Here is a 16705-nt window from a genome sequence, read left to right as displayed (position 1 = left end):
TTCAGGGAAAAAGGTTGATGCCTCCCTGCCAGCACAGTCACAAATCTGAGCTTAGGTAATAGCAGAGTACTCCATGTCTGAGAAGCTTTACTGCCTTAAAAATACATAATTAAAGCTTTCAAGTGTCCAAGAGTAGCATTCTGGGATTTTTTTCACTTAGATCATGGATTCAGTCTTGATTACTACTCAGCTTGACTATGATGTGAAAAAATGCTTTGTAATAAATTTTCATTCTTGACTCCTAACAAATTGTTTTTGTTTTGTCCTGCAGGGCTGTTCTTCCTCTTTGTATTAATATCAATACATAGCTTCTAGATGTACATAGCGTTTTCATGCAATAATCAGTAAACCCTTTGAACTGGAAAACAACTCTAAGACCATCGAGTCCCTCAGCACACTCACCCAGCCCCACAGTGGCCACCACTGAGCCACATCCCTGAGTGCTACATCCACATGTTTTTTGAACACTTTCAGGAATGGTGCTCCACCACTTCCTCGGGCAGCCTGTGCCAGGGTTTGACAAAGCTTTCCATGAAGAAGTTTTTCCTAATGTCTAATCCAAACCTAGATCTTCAGGCTCTTCATTACTGATTCTTACAGTTGTTCCTACAGCTTCTCTAAGTTACATTGTGTGCTCAAGTGCAAAACCATTCAGGCTCTCAGGGTCACAGCAGAATGCTCATAATGCTGATTTGCCTTATTCTGTATCATTCATTTACTATTCTCTCCCCCTGAGAAGAAAGTGCATAAATATATTTTTGCCATAATGCTTTGTGCTTAGCTGACATCTTCCAGTATCAAAGCAGCTTTTAAAAGACAGAAAAATGCCACCTTCTACTTCCTTTATATAAAGAAAGAAGGAAAAGCAGAAGGGCTCAAAGCCACATCTCCCAGTTCAGATGCCTTATGGGCTAGAACTACAGATCTGTAACTGTAAGGGTTGGAACATCACATGCTGACACACATGACAAGGACTGTGAGCACAGCAGAGAAATACACATTTTTAGGCTTTGGAAACAAAAGCTTTCTTTTCGGAACAGAGCCACATACCAGTGTCCAGGATCTTTTTGGTAATTTTAGGATACCTTTGAAATTTTACAAAATAGTAGCTTTCATATTCCATCAAAATTGTCTCAAGGTCAACGTTGTCACAAACTTCAAAGCCACGTAAACCTAATTTTGTCTCTTGTTCCAAAGCTTTTGCAGCATCGACGTATCTGGTAATTGAAAAAAAAATCAAAAAACTAAGAGTCATTTTCTTACTCTGATTTCTGAGAGAAGAAGCAAACAATGGCATTGGTAAGTGCATGGTACCTTTAATCTTACAGGGTCCACAACCCTGTTTTTATAAAAGTATAAACTCTACTTTAAAAAAACTTTGCTGTTTGATCTGAAAAAAATTTAAATTATATAGCACAGTTTTATTCCAGAAACTGAAACAATTTAGCAAAGCAAACTGTGAAGATATGCAATAGTAGTTTACCACTTTCTCACATGAACCCAAAGGCCTACACTGTCCATTCAGCCAACACAGGACAGAAAGATGCAGTACAGCAGGTCAGATACACACAATCTCACAAGGGTAGAACATTATTATTTAAAAAAACATACCCTTCCTCCATTAAATAATGCAAAATTAGAATGAGGAGATTTTTCCGACGAGCTTCTGTTCGCATCTCCTCCTGTGAATTAAGACAGAACTCTAGATCAAATGTAATATTCTCTTTATTGCTGTAAACAGCATCTAAATGTAGCCTCTGGAAACAAACAAATTAAGACAACAGCATGTAAGAACTGTAAAACAACTCACTGTTAATAAACACAAGGAAAGTGGTTTTCAATCTAATTTTTCTTACACATTATCAGGGCTACTGGATGGGTAGCAACCTTTTCCTAGAGATGAGAAAATTACTTTGAGGTTGAGCAAATAACTTACTTCCCTTACTATGGTTATGGCTCCCAACATGCTCAGGCTGCTGTGAATTTCAGGGCAGGGCTCTTGCAGATCTCAGCTCCAGGGGCTGTGCAAGGAAACCTTGTGCTCCAGCTTGGCTGTGCCTTTCCCTTGCAACCAGAAACCTGTTCTCTGAGTGCTTGGAGAAGCAGGGCTGGAGAACAGGTCTGGGATCTGCATGACTCTACTACAAAGACCAGCTGTAACACTTGTTGAGACCTCCCATTTCATAGGCCTTGATGTATAAACATAACAAATGAAATACAGACACTGGAAGAATTAGTAGATTCGGATAGCACCAAACTTGAACAATTTTAACACAGGAGTGACCAAAATCAGGAGTCAACATGAAGAAATTTCAATATGAAGTCAGTCCTGTGGATGTCTTGGCACAAATTGGAGAACCCAAAGTCATTCACAAATGGTTCAGCAATAAAAACAAGGCAGCATAAAACATTTTTGTCTTCATTCAGTGAAGCTTCATCTGAGAGAGTATCAGATGCAATATCAAGTAGAGGAAAAGGGGCAGTAGGAACAAGTAGAAATCATGTGAGATGCTGGAATAAAGCCCTACTTTGATGAAACTGAGTGTCTGCAGAGAAACCTCAAGATTTTAGGGTCATAACAGAATTTGCTATAATGAAAGCCCTAGAAATCAGCACATTGCCTTTGGTCTCACTTGCTGGGACTTGAAGCTGTGACCACGTGGAAAGCAGGTATGGCCAAACACACACTCAGACAAATAAATGATTTCTCTTTCAGGTCTGGAATAACTGGGCATTTGACTCGAAGATCCTCATGGGTCCCCTCCAACCTGAGGTATTCTGTCTTTCCTATTCTATAATTATTTACGAGGACCCCGTGTGAACATAAAGGAGTAGCACTTACTCAATGGATGAGCAAAGAGCAGCAATTTCTGTTGCTTGCACAGCCCACAACATCCCTGATCACACTGCACAGTAATGCTACACAGGCTTCCACTTCCACCCCCACTTTCCCTCCCTTCCATACCCATTGAGCAGAGCCTGCATCCACCCCCCAGGAAAGGCCCAACCCAAGTGTGCTGCCTGCAGGTGACAAACACACAGATCTCAGTCCTCTTCACACTGCAAACAGACTCCCAGCATCTGTATCAAGGACTTGGGCTGCTCTCTGCCTGTGCCTGGCAAACAAAGATGCCAAGGAACTACTACTGACCAAGGCTGATGTTTTTAAATCCCACAGAATGTGCAAAAGAAATATGACACAAAAAGACATTTACTCTATTCTTTCCGGTGTCTTGGAAGGAAACATCATTATAGCAAACTGCTCACAATAGAGAATCATTTATTCCAAAAATCAAAGGTGTTTTTTGGGTGGTACAAAACAAATTTACCTCTTTCCACGCCATTCTTTTGCCAGATTGGACCTATGTGCTCCCTCTGCCCTGTACACAGCACTGTGTATCACATGGCATTCCACTGCTGATTTAAACACTTGAGATAGCACCATCAGCTACTGGTTTATTTTAAAATAAAACCTGCCAGCCTGTAGAAAGTACTGTGTAGAACAGGGAAAAGGTATCGCAGCACAGCAGGTATTTCCTGGGATGTTTGCTTCAGTCGTGGGGCCATCTAGTGTCACAACTAAGGAAGAGGGGTTTGCTCAACGTTTCCTGCAAAGTGAATTGGCATTTCACATATTGCCAAAAAGATCCATAGAGCTTTCATTCTGAGTTTCTAGAAGGAAGGCTAAAACTGCCTGGAGAAAAGGAAAGAAACCATAACTCCTTTCAACCTTTACTATCCTTGATACCCTCTTGAGAAAGTATTTCTGAGCCCAAAAGGAAGTTACAACACTATTTCAGTAGCAGTACAAAGCTAATATTTCTGAACCATTTGGGGGAGAAAAAAGTGCTGTGTAAATGTTTTGTAGATGAGCAACTTTTGAATGAAGCAGACTGGTTCCTGGGAGATGCTGCAACAAGAAATTAACCAATTCTGAGAACCACCATGAGCAAAGAAAAAACATACACGTTCCTTCCTGTAATGAAAGGATCTTTTCCTTCCTAGTATTTTGATGTGCTGCTGCTTGGAAAACAGATTTTGAGTTGTGGCACTTTTACCATTTCTCCTGGATGACCTGCATCTTCCAAAAAACATCTGGAGGTGCAAGAAGGAAGCTGGAGTCATCACTTGCTGAGAATCCCACCTGCACATCCTTTGAAATCCAACTGCTCCTAAAGGTTTGTGCTGAGGGAGATTAACTGTTGTGTTTGCTAACATATCAAAGGGCAAGGTTACAGCTACCTCTGAATATTTAAAACACAGTATGCAAACACAGTGGCTGCCACAGAAGACAAACACATCAAGTGTTTCATGTAATAAACACGGATATTCTGACAAGAGAGAAATTGCCTCTGCCTGATGGACTGACAGAGTTCATGATCCATGCTTGGAACTTTCCTTGAAAAGAATTTGTGTTCTGGCATGTCATCTGCTGCTATTCATCCCCATGGGTTGCTTCTATCCCTAATGCATTTTAAGTTCTAGTACAAATAGTGATACAGTGATTGGCAGCATCTCAATTTAAGTATAGACTTGTTTTGGGTGTAGGATAACGTTGTGTCTACAAGTGAGACACCTACTTCAACCTTGACACAGCAATGTTCTTCTAGTTGTGCTGACCAATCAGAAGGAAAAATGAACCTTTACATCCCAAAAGAGCCCCATCCAAAAATCAGAAGAGAGTTTAGACTGAGAGGTTAATTCTGTCTTTAACTTATGTTAAGAAGAATGCAAACAGCAATGGCTGATTTTGAGCAGTCAGACATGTGTCCAAAGAAAATTAACTAAGCTGTCAATCAACTGACAATGACTTGCATTAGGTTGTACCTGAAAACCAAAACAGAGGTATCTCTGGTAGACCAGTTATGTGAGGTTTCTATAAAGCAAAGAAAAATCAAGGATCTTTCAATATGCAACTGTTACCAAATCATGAATCTGGCAAACCAGGAGCGCACAGACCACTGCTTTCCTGACGAGTCCCACCAATCTCTTTCCTCCTTTTCACCACTCTCATTTCAGCATTTACTCTTTCCACGAGCCAGATGAACCTCTGTCAGTGTCACCAGTAGCTTTAGCTGTCCTGTTGAAACAGCTCTCTGCCCACCCTGGTCTGCTGTCCTGAATTCCAGTTTATCCTCTAGGGACTGACCCCACTGCACTTACACACCCACAAAAAACTTGCCTGACACACTACAGGCAAATAGTAACACTGCCCAGGGCTTCTGCTGTGCTTGGAGAGGAAATGGCAAATCCTACACAGCATGAAAAAACAGGAGTACTTACTAGTGCAAAGTTACTTAAAATTCAGTTTAGCTTTATAGTGATTTAGCCTTCCTGTTTAATTAGTATTTAGAATTGCATGTTGTTTATAGCTACTGGTATTTCGATAGATGTTTAAATGTTTAAAGTTTAATAAGCTTCCATTCTTAAAAGAACAAAAAATGTAATTAAATGTAATTAAATTTTCAATTACTACAGGGGATTTTGGGGTCCACGAAATTAATAAAACCTTAAGGCACTTAAATGTGATCTTGTTTTAAAAACTAAATAGTTGCGCACTTAACTAATTAGCTTCAACACTTATAATGTTATTTTATTTATTTCTAGCTTAACAAAAGAGTGGCACATATTCCTTTCTTTGAGTCATTTAAAATTAAACTCTAATAGAGTTGTGCATCTTTAGATGCAATTGTTTGTTTAGTCATTTCCACACCTTTACTAAAACACATTTATATTATAAATCAACCAAGTCTCTTGTGTAATTTCCTGAAATTAATGGACCTACTAAAAGATTAATTTAACTCAGTAACATTTCATTATCATTCCACTCTACGTATTCTGCATGAATATATTTATTAGGATGAAAACTGAAGAGTTGCAAGGGTAAGTCATGGTCTGAGGAAATAAGAACTATACTGCTTTAGTGTATGTTCTCTACATCCAGCTGGGGCAGTCAGGATGTGTTCAGAGGGATCTCTGATCAGGAATTCACACAAGAGGCAGCCAGGTAGCTGTGTAATCACAGAGGGAAAGCACTGATTGTGATACACATGCAGAGCCCCTTCGCTCTGTGTCTCTGGAATCCCAGGATGGTGACAAGTGTTGGGTTCCTCGAGACCAAGCTGGCACCATGTGTCAGGACAGAACAGAGGTTAATGGGCTCACCTGGTTTTCCTCCTCCTTCCACCACCCTGTACCCCTACAGCTTTCCCTTACCCATAGCCCTTTGGATATTTGCAGCCTTGAAAACTTTCCAGAAGGCTGAATGTTCAGTTCTTGTCTGGCTTGGTGACTCTTTGAGAAACACAAGCAGAGAATGGAACTGGTTGAGTTTCAAACAATGTATAACTTGGCTGCCATTGAATAGAATTTCCCAGGACAAAGAAAGGGCGCTTTGCCCTCTTTTCTCTTCCAAATTACACGAGGCTGCTGCAAACAATAGAGTTGCCAAAGTTTTTCAAGGATTACAATGAGCTTTCATAATTAAAGACATACAGCCTCACCACAGAACTTATGACTGGGAACAAGAATTTAAAAAATCCTCTTGGCAGCTTCAGGTGGTTCTTCAAGTCACTAATTAAAAAAAATACTCCAAACTTCTCCCTCTCTTCGAAACACAACTCCCTCTTCTCTATGCCCAGAATATAAACTGTTACCTTCAAATCCATACTACCAAAAGGCTATGGAGAAGCCAGTTTAGCAAAAGCACATCAAAGCAAAACCTGTGGCACAGCTGACAGGGAACAGCTCTTGAGCTCCAGTTCCCAATCCCACAAATATTTCTGCAATTAGTAGCCAGCACCATCCTTGGGATGAGGGCCATGCAAATCCCCACTGGTGAGGTTAAAAATCAGATCCCCTTTTATCCTTTCCTCCTCCTAGGCCATTCTATGATTCTGCAAGTGGCTCATACAACCTAAAGCTCATTCTCAGGACTCCTCCCAAAACTCCTCTTTGTGAGGAATCCTGTACTTTTCACTCTGAAGTGGGAAGTGGGATTGGTGTATGCATGCACAGCACCCAACAGCCTTATGGGAAAGGCTTTCAGCATCCCTGCAGTCTGTCTCACTCTGGTGTAATTTAACCAGCAGATGGAAGCAAAGGAACAGGTTATGAGATTCAGCAAAATCCTGCTGTTTCTGGGCTTCCTAGAGCAAGCAGCATAGAATCATAGAATCACTGGGTGGCAGGGCTGGAAGTGACCTAAAGACCATCTTGTTCCAGCCCCCTGCGATGGACAGGAGCACCTTCCACTATCCCAGGCTGCTCCGTCCAACCTGGCGTGGAACACTTCCAGAGATGGGACAGAACAGCCGTGACTCACGGAAACGACAGCCAGGGGAGAGAGGAATATGAACCTTCCCCTTTGGCTGTGCCTGCTGCTGCAGAACCATTTGGAGAGGAGTTGTAGGAGATCCATGCCCGTCCCAGCGCACCATGCCCGCCCCGCCATCATGGCAACGCCAGCCCAACCCCTGCGCATGCGCAGAACGCCCCGCCCCCTGTTGGCATGGCAACGCGACGCGCGGCCGCCCGCCTCGCCGGTTCTCACCGCTTCCCTCGCCTGGTTGGTGGCTCTCAGCGCTTGGCAGGAGAGCTCCATGGCTGCAGGGAATGCCTCCGGGAATGTCGCCGGGAACGCCGCCCGGGATAACGCAGCGAGAGCCCCGACCCGCACGCCACCGGCCCCCGAGGGGCCACAGGCGCGCCCCGCCTCCCCAGTGCAGCCAATCGGAACGTCGGAAGGTGAAAAATTGACGGAAGAGCTGCCCAATCACGAGTAGCGCAGGGTGGGCGGAAGGCGGCGCTGGCCAATGGGCGCCGGGCTCGCCGGGCGGTGCGGGATGGGGGGCGGTTGGTCGAGGGGTTCGGTCTGACGGTGTGCAGCCGTCTGGCCCGGAGCAATCCAAACCGACCTTAACCAACCCAAAACGAACCAAACCAGCCTAAATCAAACCACACCACCCGAAAACATGCCAATCCAACCCCACCGCAAGCAAGCCCAAACAACCCAAATCGGCCCAGCCCAGCTCGCTCCACTGCAAAACATGGCCAGCTCACCCACACAGCTCAAGTGTGCCTCAGAAGCAGCAAAATGCAGTTTGCCCCTCACATCACGGATGCACCAGTGGGCATTAAAATAGCGACAGCCACTCTGAGGGAACAGAGGGCTGCGAGAAGTGCTTTCTCCGGAGCACAGCTCAGCCGCCTGGTTGCTGCAGCCTCATGGGTTCAGGGTGTGAACTACTGGAGGGGTGAATTGTGCCTGTTGGATGTGGTTCAGCTTCAGTCTGACTGGAGGAGAACCTATGATCCTGAAAGACAAAACCTAAACTCAGTCTCAGGACTCCTCCAAAACGCCTCTTTTGTGAGGAATCTTGTGCTTTCCACACACAGTGGGAAAGTGAATTGATGGACACATGCGCAGCACCCAAGAGCTTTGTGGGAAGGGCTTTTATCATCCCTGCTCCCAAATCCAACAGCTGCTCACTTCTTGGACAGGGTAATGACCAGGTTCTCACATCCATGCAACACAACCTGGTCTAGTGGAAGGTGTCCCTGACCATGTCAGGGGGATGGAACTCGATGGGGTTTAAAGTCCCTTCCAACACAAAACAGTGTGGGATTCTATACCACACTTGCACAGCATCTCATCCTCAAAAACACATTTTTCCAGACATCCAGATCTTCCTCCAAACATAGTCCTCAGTATAATTGTCAATACCCCGTAAGTCCTTATCCTTTTGGAGTCACCCTGTTCTCACTCTGGAATGTTTCCCCAGCCCTTTTCTTAAACTTTCCCAATCTGGTACATGCCAACACAGGCTTCAGTGTGTGTTCACAGCTCAGGGAGTTGTACTGCAAATGTAACATACTTTCATCCTGACAAGGATGTAATTTAATATGTCTTTTTTATTACCTTTTATTATCTTTTTATTTGTCCCATAAAACATGGAGGTTTGTGAAAGTGGATCAGATTAATGTTCCTCTGTCTAACTTAGGTCCCATCCTACCAGAATGTGTGCTTAATTTTGTGCCCTTAATGTGGTAGTGGAGTGGGGAACGTGTTTGCTTTTCCATCATTGTGGGCTTCTTTTTTTAAGGCTGTGGAAGAGAAGTTCCTGTAACTGAAGTTAGGATTAAAGCCGTCCCAAGTTCATCACTTTTAGGAGAATAGCCTGGGTTCAGGGCTGTGCTTGACTGGACACTTTTCCACCATTACTGTTAAAGGGATAGTGCTACCTTAATATGTGTTTTTCTGTTGTTTTGATGGATAAAGAAACTCTTCAAATCCTTGGAACAAAAATTCAGGGTAATTTTCACAAAAACTGTCCATGGAGGCAAATGCTTACCCTCAGTCAGGTAGGCTGTGTTCAAGACTGTGAAATATAGGCTTATGTCATTAGACATAATTTAATAAATATAATAATAATTAAGTAAGCAACTTTATAGCAAAATTTAAATATTTTGCTGTTGGGCTTATGACCAAAATATACATGTATCACCCTGGTATTTTAGGATGGGCAGGCAAAATAATTATTTCATCATCAAATATGAATAAATGAGGTATCTAATTTGGATTGTTCTGCTAAACTTTAATGTGTCTATTAAGTCTGACATCAAGATAGTTGTATATAACAATTTTCATCATATGCCTTGGCAGAACAGAAGATTATGTCCCATCCAACTCTGTTTTGCCAAACAGCTGCATAGAAAGTGCAGATACAAAGTAGCCATGTAAATTATTTATTTCCAATAAACAGAATCAGATAATCACAGGATACTGTGGGTTGGAAGGGACCTTAAAGCTCATCCAGTCCCACTCCCCTGCCATGGGCAGAGAAACCTTCCTACCCCAGGTTGCTCCAAGCCACATCCAATCTGAGTATCCAACTCAGAGTATCTTCTTTTACAGCCAGAGCCCACATTTTTATTTTGGCAGCATTATTTAGGGTGCTTTAAGCTCTGTGCTTTGACAGCTCTAGACCTCACACAAGAGGGTTGTAGGCACTGACCACCACTTAAATACTTTTGCCATTCACTTATAGTGTTACCTTAAAAAGTACTTGACTGTGGAATATGAGAGATGATGGAGAAGCCTAAGGCTGACCTCATAAAATTCTTTCCTTTAAACATAGCACACACAAAACAAATCTTTTCCACCCAGTCACCCTAGCCCATCCCTGCTTGCAGTTCACAGTCTGTTGTCTATCAGCAGCTGGTTACGCAGGAGGAGTTTGATGAGATATAATGCTGATAAGAGCAATTGCTGCAATGCTGCGAGCAGCTGTAGAGAGGTTTTGATTTTTGTTTTGGTTTTTTTGTTTGTGTGTGTTTTTTTTTTTAACTGAAGCATTTGTGGAAGGCTGGGAGGGTTTCGTTGGATGCTCAGATGTCTTTCTGTAGTTAACACAGCTGTGGGAACAGGCAGTGCTTGTATGGACAAACTGTGCAGAGCACTAGAAGGATTACTAGAAAAGGTTGAAACCAGACAGGCTTTTTTTTTTCCTAACAAGCCTCAATTTAGGGGGCAGGTTGCTTAGCACCTATAGGCTCGTTCCTTACCCTAATTAGAGCCTATTGGGGAAAACAAAAACCCCAGCGACTGCTTCTGTGATAGCTCGGGAGACAGGAGTATGCATTGGGTGCATTGGGAAAGATCCTCTTCAATGGCTGGTGCTGGACCGAGTTTTAAGGCTTTTACTGAAAATTCACAAAATCCTCAAGGGGAGAGCCTGGGAAATGCTTCAGGAAATGGAGCAGCAGGTTTAGAGAGGAGATGGAGGAGAGGAAGAAGGGGGTATCGGAGGCGGAGGTGCAAGAAGCAGCAGTGGTTTCTGACCCCGGAAGAATCTCTGACATTTGAGGTAGGTTTCTGTAAAGTTTGGTGGAAAGAGAAATATTGGAAATGTTGAAATTTAGGTAACGTGACTTGGCAGCTGTGCAGTGTATGCCTGCAGTTGATGTGTGTGTGACAAGTTTTGATAAAACAGCAGGATTTTGAAGAAGCAGGGCAAGAGGGGACACTGATTCTACTTACTGGAAAAACAGAATAGGGAGATTTGAAAGAAATTTTTGTGTGGAGATAATGGAATGTGAGAGGAAACACCTGTGCCCTAAGAAAAAAAGTATGAATTTTTTTTTTTTTTGGGACAGGGCCCCAGAGATGTGCAGTTGAAAGGTTGTGAGGGAAAGATAAAGGAAAACAACATATGATGAAGGAACACTTCAATAAAAAAATTGGGGAAAGCTAATATGTAAACTCTTGTTATCGTGTGCATGTGAGGTGTATAAAAAGAGTTTGCTCTTATCCCTGCAGATATGGGATGAGATGAATGGAAAGGTTGAAAGATGTGGTTATGAAGTGAGAGGTGAGAAAACACTAGAAAAGAACTGCCTGGCTCTGATGTGAGCATGAACACTGATGTCCTTCCCGGAGTGTTTGAAGGAAGGAACACTTGACGGTTTGCTGAAAGAACAAGCCTTTGGTCTGGTCATGCTTTAGTGATCTAAGAGCTTCTAACCTGCAGCTTGCCCCTTTAGTCTGTATTGAATTGGAGGGAAAAATAAGCATTTGATGGACTTAGGAGTTGAACTCATGTAGTGGCGTGGCATATGGCATGCTTTATTAGCCTGTGGATTCCTGGTTTTGACTAACAAAAGGGGCTTGAAATTAATTAAGTCTTTATGTTAATTCTTCAGGGAAATGGGTGTCATAAGACTAAGCACAGAAGCTGTTTGTGCAGAGGACTAAGTATCTGTTCCTACAGAGAAAAACTTCAGCACAACTAAGGGTTTATCTAGGAGCAAATAGCAAAAAAGGAAAGCCTGTCTCAGAAAGCTGTTGCAAAATTGCAGCTAATGATGTTAATTATTGAGTCCCTTGATGTCCAGATCTTGTAGCAGTAGTTAAGTGCCCATAGCTAGTGTGTACAGCAGGGATCAGTATCCTCTAGGAAAGCTCAGCTATTTGTTCCCGAAATTGCCTGCCAGCATCCCTCCTCACAGAGCCTCCTGCCGACGTGGCCTGTCCCTTGGCCTGTAAGTTACCGTTGTAGTTGCTGCTCTGGATCTGTCAATCGAGCAAAACCAGCTGCCTTTTGGTTAATACGAGCAAATATGTTTTGCATTTCAGGCTCTTTTCTTTTCCAGAGTCTCTTCATCTTCTCGTTCAGGTTGCATTGGCTGCTTGCCTGCTTGTTGGCTGAGTCTTTGCTATTTTTTATTGCAATAAATCGGTTCTTTGGTTTTACAGCCAAGTTGCCAATGAAACTGAATACTGTGAGTAGGTAATTATTGTGACTAGGTAATGATCTCTGGCTGCATTTGAAAACAATATTCTCAGCTGCACCTCGATGTTTATTTTTCTGTAAATGTCTCAACATTTCCCTTCCAGCGGGAAACCCATTATCCGGTTTTTGAAGCTTACTGCTGGTGACATTTTCCCTTCATATTTTATTAATAAAATGTGCTGCATCATCATTATAACACAAATTATGAGTGCTGTTGATTGGGTGGATAAACTGGGCTGTAAAATCAGAAGCTTTCTATTTAATCCACTTCAATTGCAAACTGGATAATGTTTTATTTATTTTATTCTATGATTTGCTTATTTGGTTGGTTTTTCTTTTTCATCTTTGTTTGTTTGGTTTGGTTCATTTTTTAATAGAGCAATTCAGTTAAAGAGCGGAGTGTTAATCCTGGAGGGGTGGGAGCACAGCAGGTGTGTCCAGTTCCAGGCTCCTCAGTTGTCTTGGCTTGAAAGACAGGTGCCTGCTAAGAGAGGTGGAACCCTCCCTTGGAACAGAGAATGTGATTTCCCTTCCCTCCAAATGAGTGACACTCACTGGTGCCACATTGATCCTCCTCATCTCTTCCCTATTCTCCTCCCTCATCTCTCTCACCTCCTCTCTGAGGTCCTGAACCACAGCAGAGACCTGAGCCTGCGTCGGGCCACTGATCACACTTGCATAATACCTGAGCCTGTCAGCTATGGAACCCACTGTCTATCGATTGTCATTGGCATTAATTGTTGCAATGAAGGTGGCATATTGGGATAGCCCTAGATTTGCAAGGCTCCACAACATTTGTCCAGTGCACCTGACCCCGTCAGGATCATTTTCATGCTGTCCATCCCTCCCAAAGAGCACCTCCATTACTGCCGCTTCTCTCAACCGTTGGATCCCTTCCTCAACGGTCTTCCAGGGCATTCTATGGTAGTGGTCCTGCATTCTGTCTTTTAATGGTCCTGTCATTCTCTCTTACACCCATTAAAAGCCTCTCCCAGAGAGAAAGGGGGCCTGGCTCCCTCGCGAACACTTTGTCAACACCCAGGTCTTGGGCCAAGGGTCCCAAATTCTTTGCTTCATTATTATCCAGCTGCACACCTGGGCCCATAAGGTCCCAAACCCGAAGTAACCAGGTTGGGAAAGCCTCGTGCCCCTGTCGCACAACATCATTTTGCAGATTACGGAGACTATCAATGTGGAAGGACTCGGTGATGATTATGGGCTCAGACTCCACTGCTGGTTGTGAGGGCAATGGCTCCCCATCATCATTAACTGGGCGTACTGATTTGGTCTTATACTTCGCACGCACCACAGGAGCAACCGCTGCTGGCTTTTCCTGCTCTTGGAGTTCAGCTGGAACCTGGACGGTTGTAGCGTCTGTAGGTTCCACTGCTCCATCATCAGACTCTTTCCCTTTGGGGCGAGGAGAGGGTTTTACACCTGCTAGGGAGATGTATTCCTTCAGCAGCTGGTGTATTTTGTGTATCTCCTCCACTAGCACCCCCACCCACTCCGGACGGTTCGTTTCTGAGGCAGGCTGTTGGACAGAGTCAGGCTGTGGAGTATCCCCAGGCTCTGGGACAGCCCCGGGCTCTGTGGCTGCATCCCTATTCCCTGGCACAGCTGTTAGAATAGTTACCCAGAGAAGTTTCACCTTATCCCAGAGTGCAAAGTAGGATAGACCTATCAGCCACAGCAACACCAGGCACTGTATGATATAAGCATTTAGAGAGTATCCAAACCTTTCGAGCATTAGTTGGGTAGGCCCAAAGTAATGAATAAAAGATTGAGAAAAACCTTCCCCTGGTGTTATCTCCTCACAAAAGGTACCATTACCAAACACACTCCAAAAACATGTACTGATGGTGTGAAAAACCTGTAAACATGTGTCTGCCGTCAAAATGAGCTGAAAAATCCATAAATTCTTCACCCTACTGGCCTGCTATGCAAACTGGATGACAGCCACAATAACCTTAGTTATAGAGACCATGTTTAGGTAGGGAGCTGCAAATGGGAAAAGTGTGGTCACAAGTATGTGCCAACCAAACCAAGGTATACTGGACAACATGGTGCCACTTAATGAGGTCTTCATGTTCACCACACTAAAGTAGGTCTCACAGAAACTGTTATTCCTTTTTCTTCCAATGCCCTCGTGCCCCACGTTGGGCACCAAGATCTGTCTTGGTTTGAAAGACAGGTGCCTGCTAAGAGAGGTGGAACCCTCCCTTAGAACGGAGAATGTGATTTCTCTTCCCTCTGAATTATTTTAATTTTGAAATCAAGGGCTTTCAGGCAGAGGTATGGGAGAAGGAATAACAGTTCTTTACTAGTATCTCCAGAAGAGTAAACAAGCAATAACAAGAATAACAACAACAAATAGAACCAGAGAAAACACCAGTAACAGATGTGCTTTGAGCTGCTGAGTCTTTTCCCGTGTGGTGTAATCACGGTCACAAGCAGCAGGGGCGCTGTTGAGCTCCCGGCCGGGCAGGGCAGGCGCGATGACTGCCGAGCGGCTGCAGGTGGCGCTGTGGCGCAGGGTCAGGTCAGCCTCAGGCAGCTGGTAATGGCGGGCAGGCTGAGAAGCAGGCGGGCAGCTCGGAGCGACGAGCGGAGCGGCAAGGGCAGGGGCTGGCTCTCTGCCGGGCTAGCCAGCGAGGTGACAGGGACTGTGCAGTCACAGCAGACGCCGCAGTCTCGTGCAGCGAAAGCGGGGCGGGTGGCAGGGACAGCCAGACTGCCCCGCAGCTGCTGTGAAAAACGCAGCTGGGAAAACGTGCACTCCCAGTGGGAAAGTGGTTGAATCAAAGCTCACCCAGCCAGGAGGAGAAGGCAGAGCACAGCTGGATCTCCCGCAGTCGGAGCCAGAAGCAAAGAGCAGTCCCTTTCCTCCCAGTGTCCCACGAAGAGTGCCAGTTCCAAACAGCTGGCTGCCTCCTCCCCTTGCCCCACCTAGCACACCCTTTTGTCTCTTACAAAAGATTTGATGGCTCTAATCACTCAGATATTTTTTGCTTAGTAACAGGGATGGAGAAAAAATTCCAGTGTCCCCCAACCTCTGACATCAGTACAGGAAGCTGAGGAGCTACTGGAGAGGTCCAGTGGAGGGCACAAGGATGATGAAGGGTCTGGAGCATCTCTTGTGATGAACACTGGAAGATTGGGGCATGTTTAGTCTAGAGAAAGCTGAGAGGGGATCTTATTAATGCAGATAAACATCTCAAAGGTGGGGTGTCCAGTGAATGGTGCAAGACTCCTTCAAGTGGTGTCTAGCGACCAGATGAGGAGCAATGGCCACAACTAAAACACAAGAAGTTTCACCTCAGCATGAGGAAGAACTTCTTTATGTTGAGGGTGGCACAGCTCTGGAAGAGGGGGTCCAGAGTGGTCGGGGAGTCTCCCTCTGAGAGACATTCCAAATGAACCTGGACAAGTTCCGCCTTGTCAGGGGGTTTGGACTGAGTGATCTCCAGAGACCATCTTTATTTTCTGATTCTGTGATCCCTCCGGGATCATTTCCAGGACCACTTGAATTCTTCACACGCCGGAGCTGCCGCAGGAGCTCCATGGAATTGAGGCCAGTATCTACAGGTGTCTGTGTGTACGCAGCTGGAGTGGTTTCCCCTCAAGGTCCGCGGTGCATCTGTACCACCCCAGGCCAGGTTCCCCTCAGGACTCCCGGTGTGTCTGTGCCACTGTAGCCCCCTTTCCCCTCAGGGTCCTCGGTGTGTCTGTACCACTCCCACAGTTTCCACTGAGGCCTCCCGGTGTGTCAGAGCCACTGTAGCCCGCTTTCTCTTCAGGGCTCCGGTGCATCCGTGGCACCCCGGGCCGGTTTCCCCTCATGGTTCCCAGTGTGCCTGTGGCACCCCGGGCCGGTTTCCCCTCAGGGCTCCCGGTGTATCTGTGGCACTTCAGCCCGGTCTCCCCTCATGGTTCCCAGTGTGTCTGTGGCACCCCGGGCCGGTTTCCCCTCAGGGCTCCCGGTGTATCTGTGGCACTTCAGCCCGGTTTCCCCTCAGGGTTCCCCGGTGTATCTGTGGCACCCCGGGCCGGTCTCCCCTCAGGGTTACCGGTGTGTCTGTGGCACCCCGGGCCGGTATCCCCTCAGGGTTCCCGGTGTGTCTGTGGCACCCCGGGCCGGTTTCCCCTCACGGTTCCCGGTGTGTCTGTGGCACCCTGGGCCGGTCTCCCCTCAGGGTTCCCGGTGTGTCTGTGGCACCCCGGGCCGGTATCCTCTCAGGGTTCCCGGTGTATCTGTGGCACCCCAGGCCGGTTTCCCCTCACGGTTCCCGGTGTGACTGTGGCACCCCGGGCCGGTTTCCCCTCAGGTTTCCCGGTGTATCTGTGGCACCCCGGGCCGGTTTCCCCTCAGGGTTCCCGGTGTATCTGTGGCACCCCGGGCCGGTTTCCCC

The 16705-nt window shown here is 45.4% G+C and overlaps 1 protein-coding gene and 1 long non-coding RNA gene across 3 annotated transcripts in view; both read right to left on the bottom strand.

Annotated features, from left to right (window-relative positions):
- The window catches only part of KATNAL2 (katanin catalytic subunit A1 like 2), a 28191-nt gene extending 20460 nt beyond the window's left edge, over positions 1–7731 (bottom strand). For both annotated transcript variants that reach the window (XM_085043772.1, XM_085043773.1), the window contains exons 1-3: positions 7553–7731; positions 1612–1682; positions 1051–1217 (exon numbers count right to left, since the gene is read on the bottom strand). In XM_085043772.1, coding sequence (XP_084899898.1) covers positions 1051–1217; positions 1612–1682; positions 7553–7603 — 289 coding nt within the window. In that variant the 5' untranslated portion in view covers positions 7604–7731. The remainder of the gene's footprint in view (positions 1–1050; positions 1218–1611; positions 1683–7552) is intronic.
- A 4048-nt stretch (positions 7732–11779) lies between these two features.
- LOC146425215 (uncharacterized) lies at positions 11780–15440 on the bottom strand. The gene is made up of 2 exons (XR_014846965.1): positions 15354–15440; positions 11780–12744 (listed from the first exon to the last, which is right to left on the bottom strand). It is a non-coding gene; the product is annotated as an uncharacterized LOC146425215 (long non-coding RNA).
- Positions 15441–16705: the final 1265 nt, after the last annotated feature.

Source organism: Lichenostomus cassidix, chromosome Z (assembly GCF_008360975.1).
Source record: "Lichenostomus cassidix isolate B80296 chromosome Z, HeHo_3.0, whole genome shotgun sequence".
NCBI lineage: Eukaryota > Metazoa > Chordata > Aves > Passeriformes > Meliphagidae > Lichenostomus > Lichenostomus cassidix.
The sequence above is the reverse complement of the archived record's forward strand: the minus strand, read 5'-3'. Positions and strand labels throughout refer to the sequence as shown.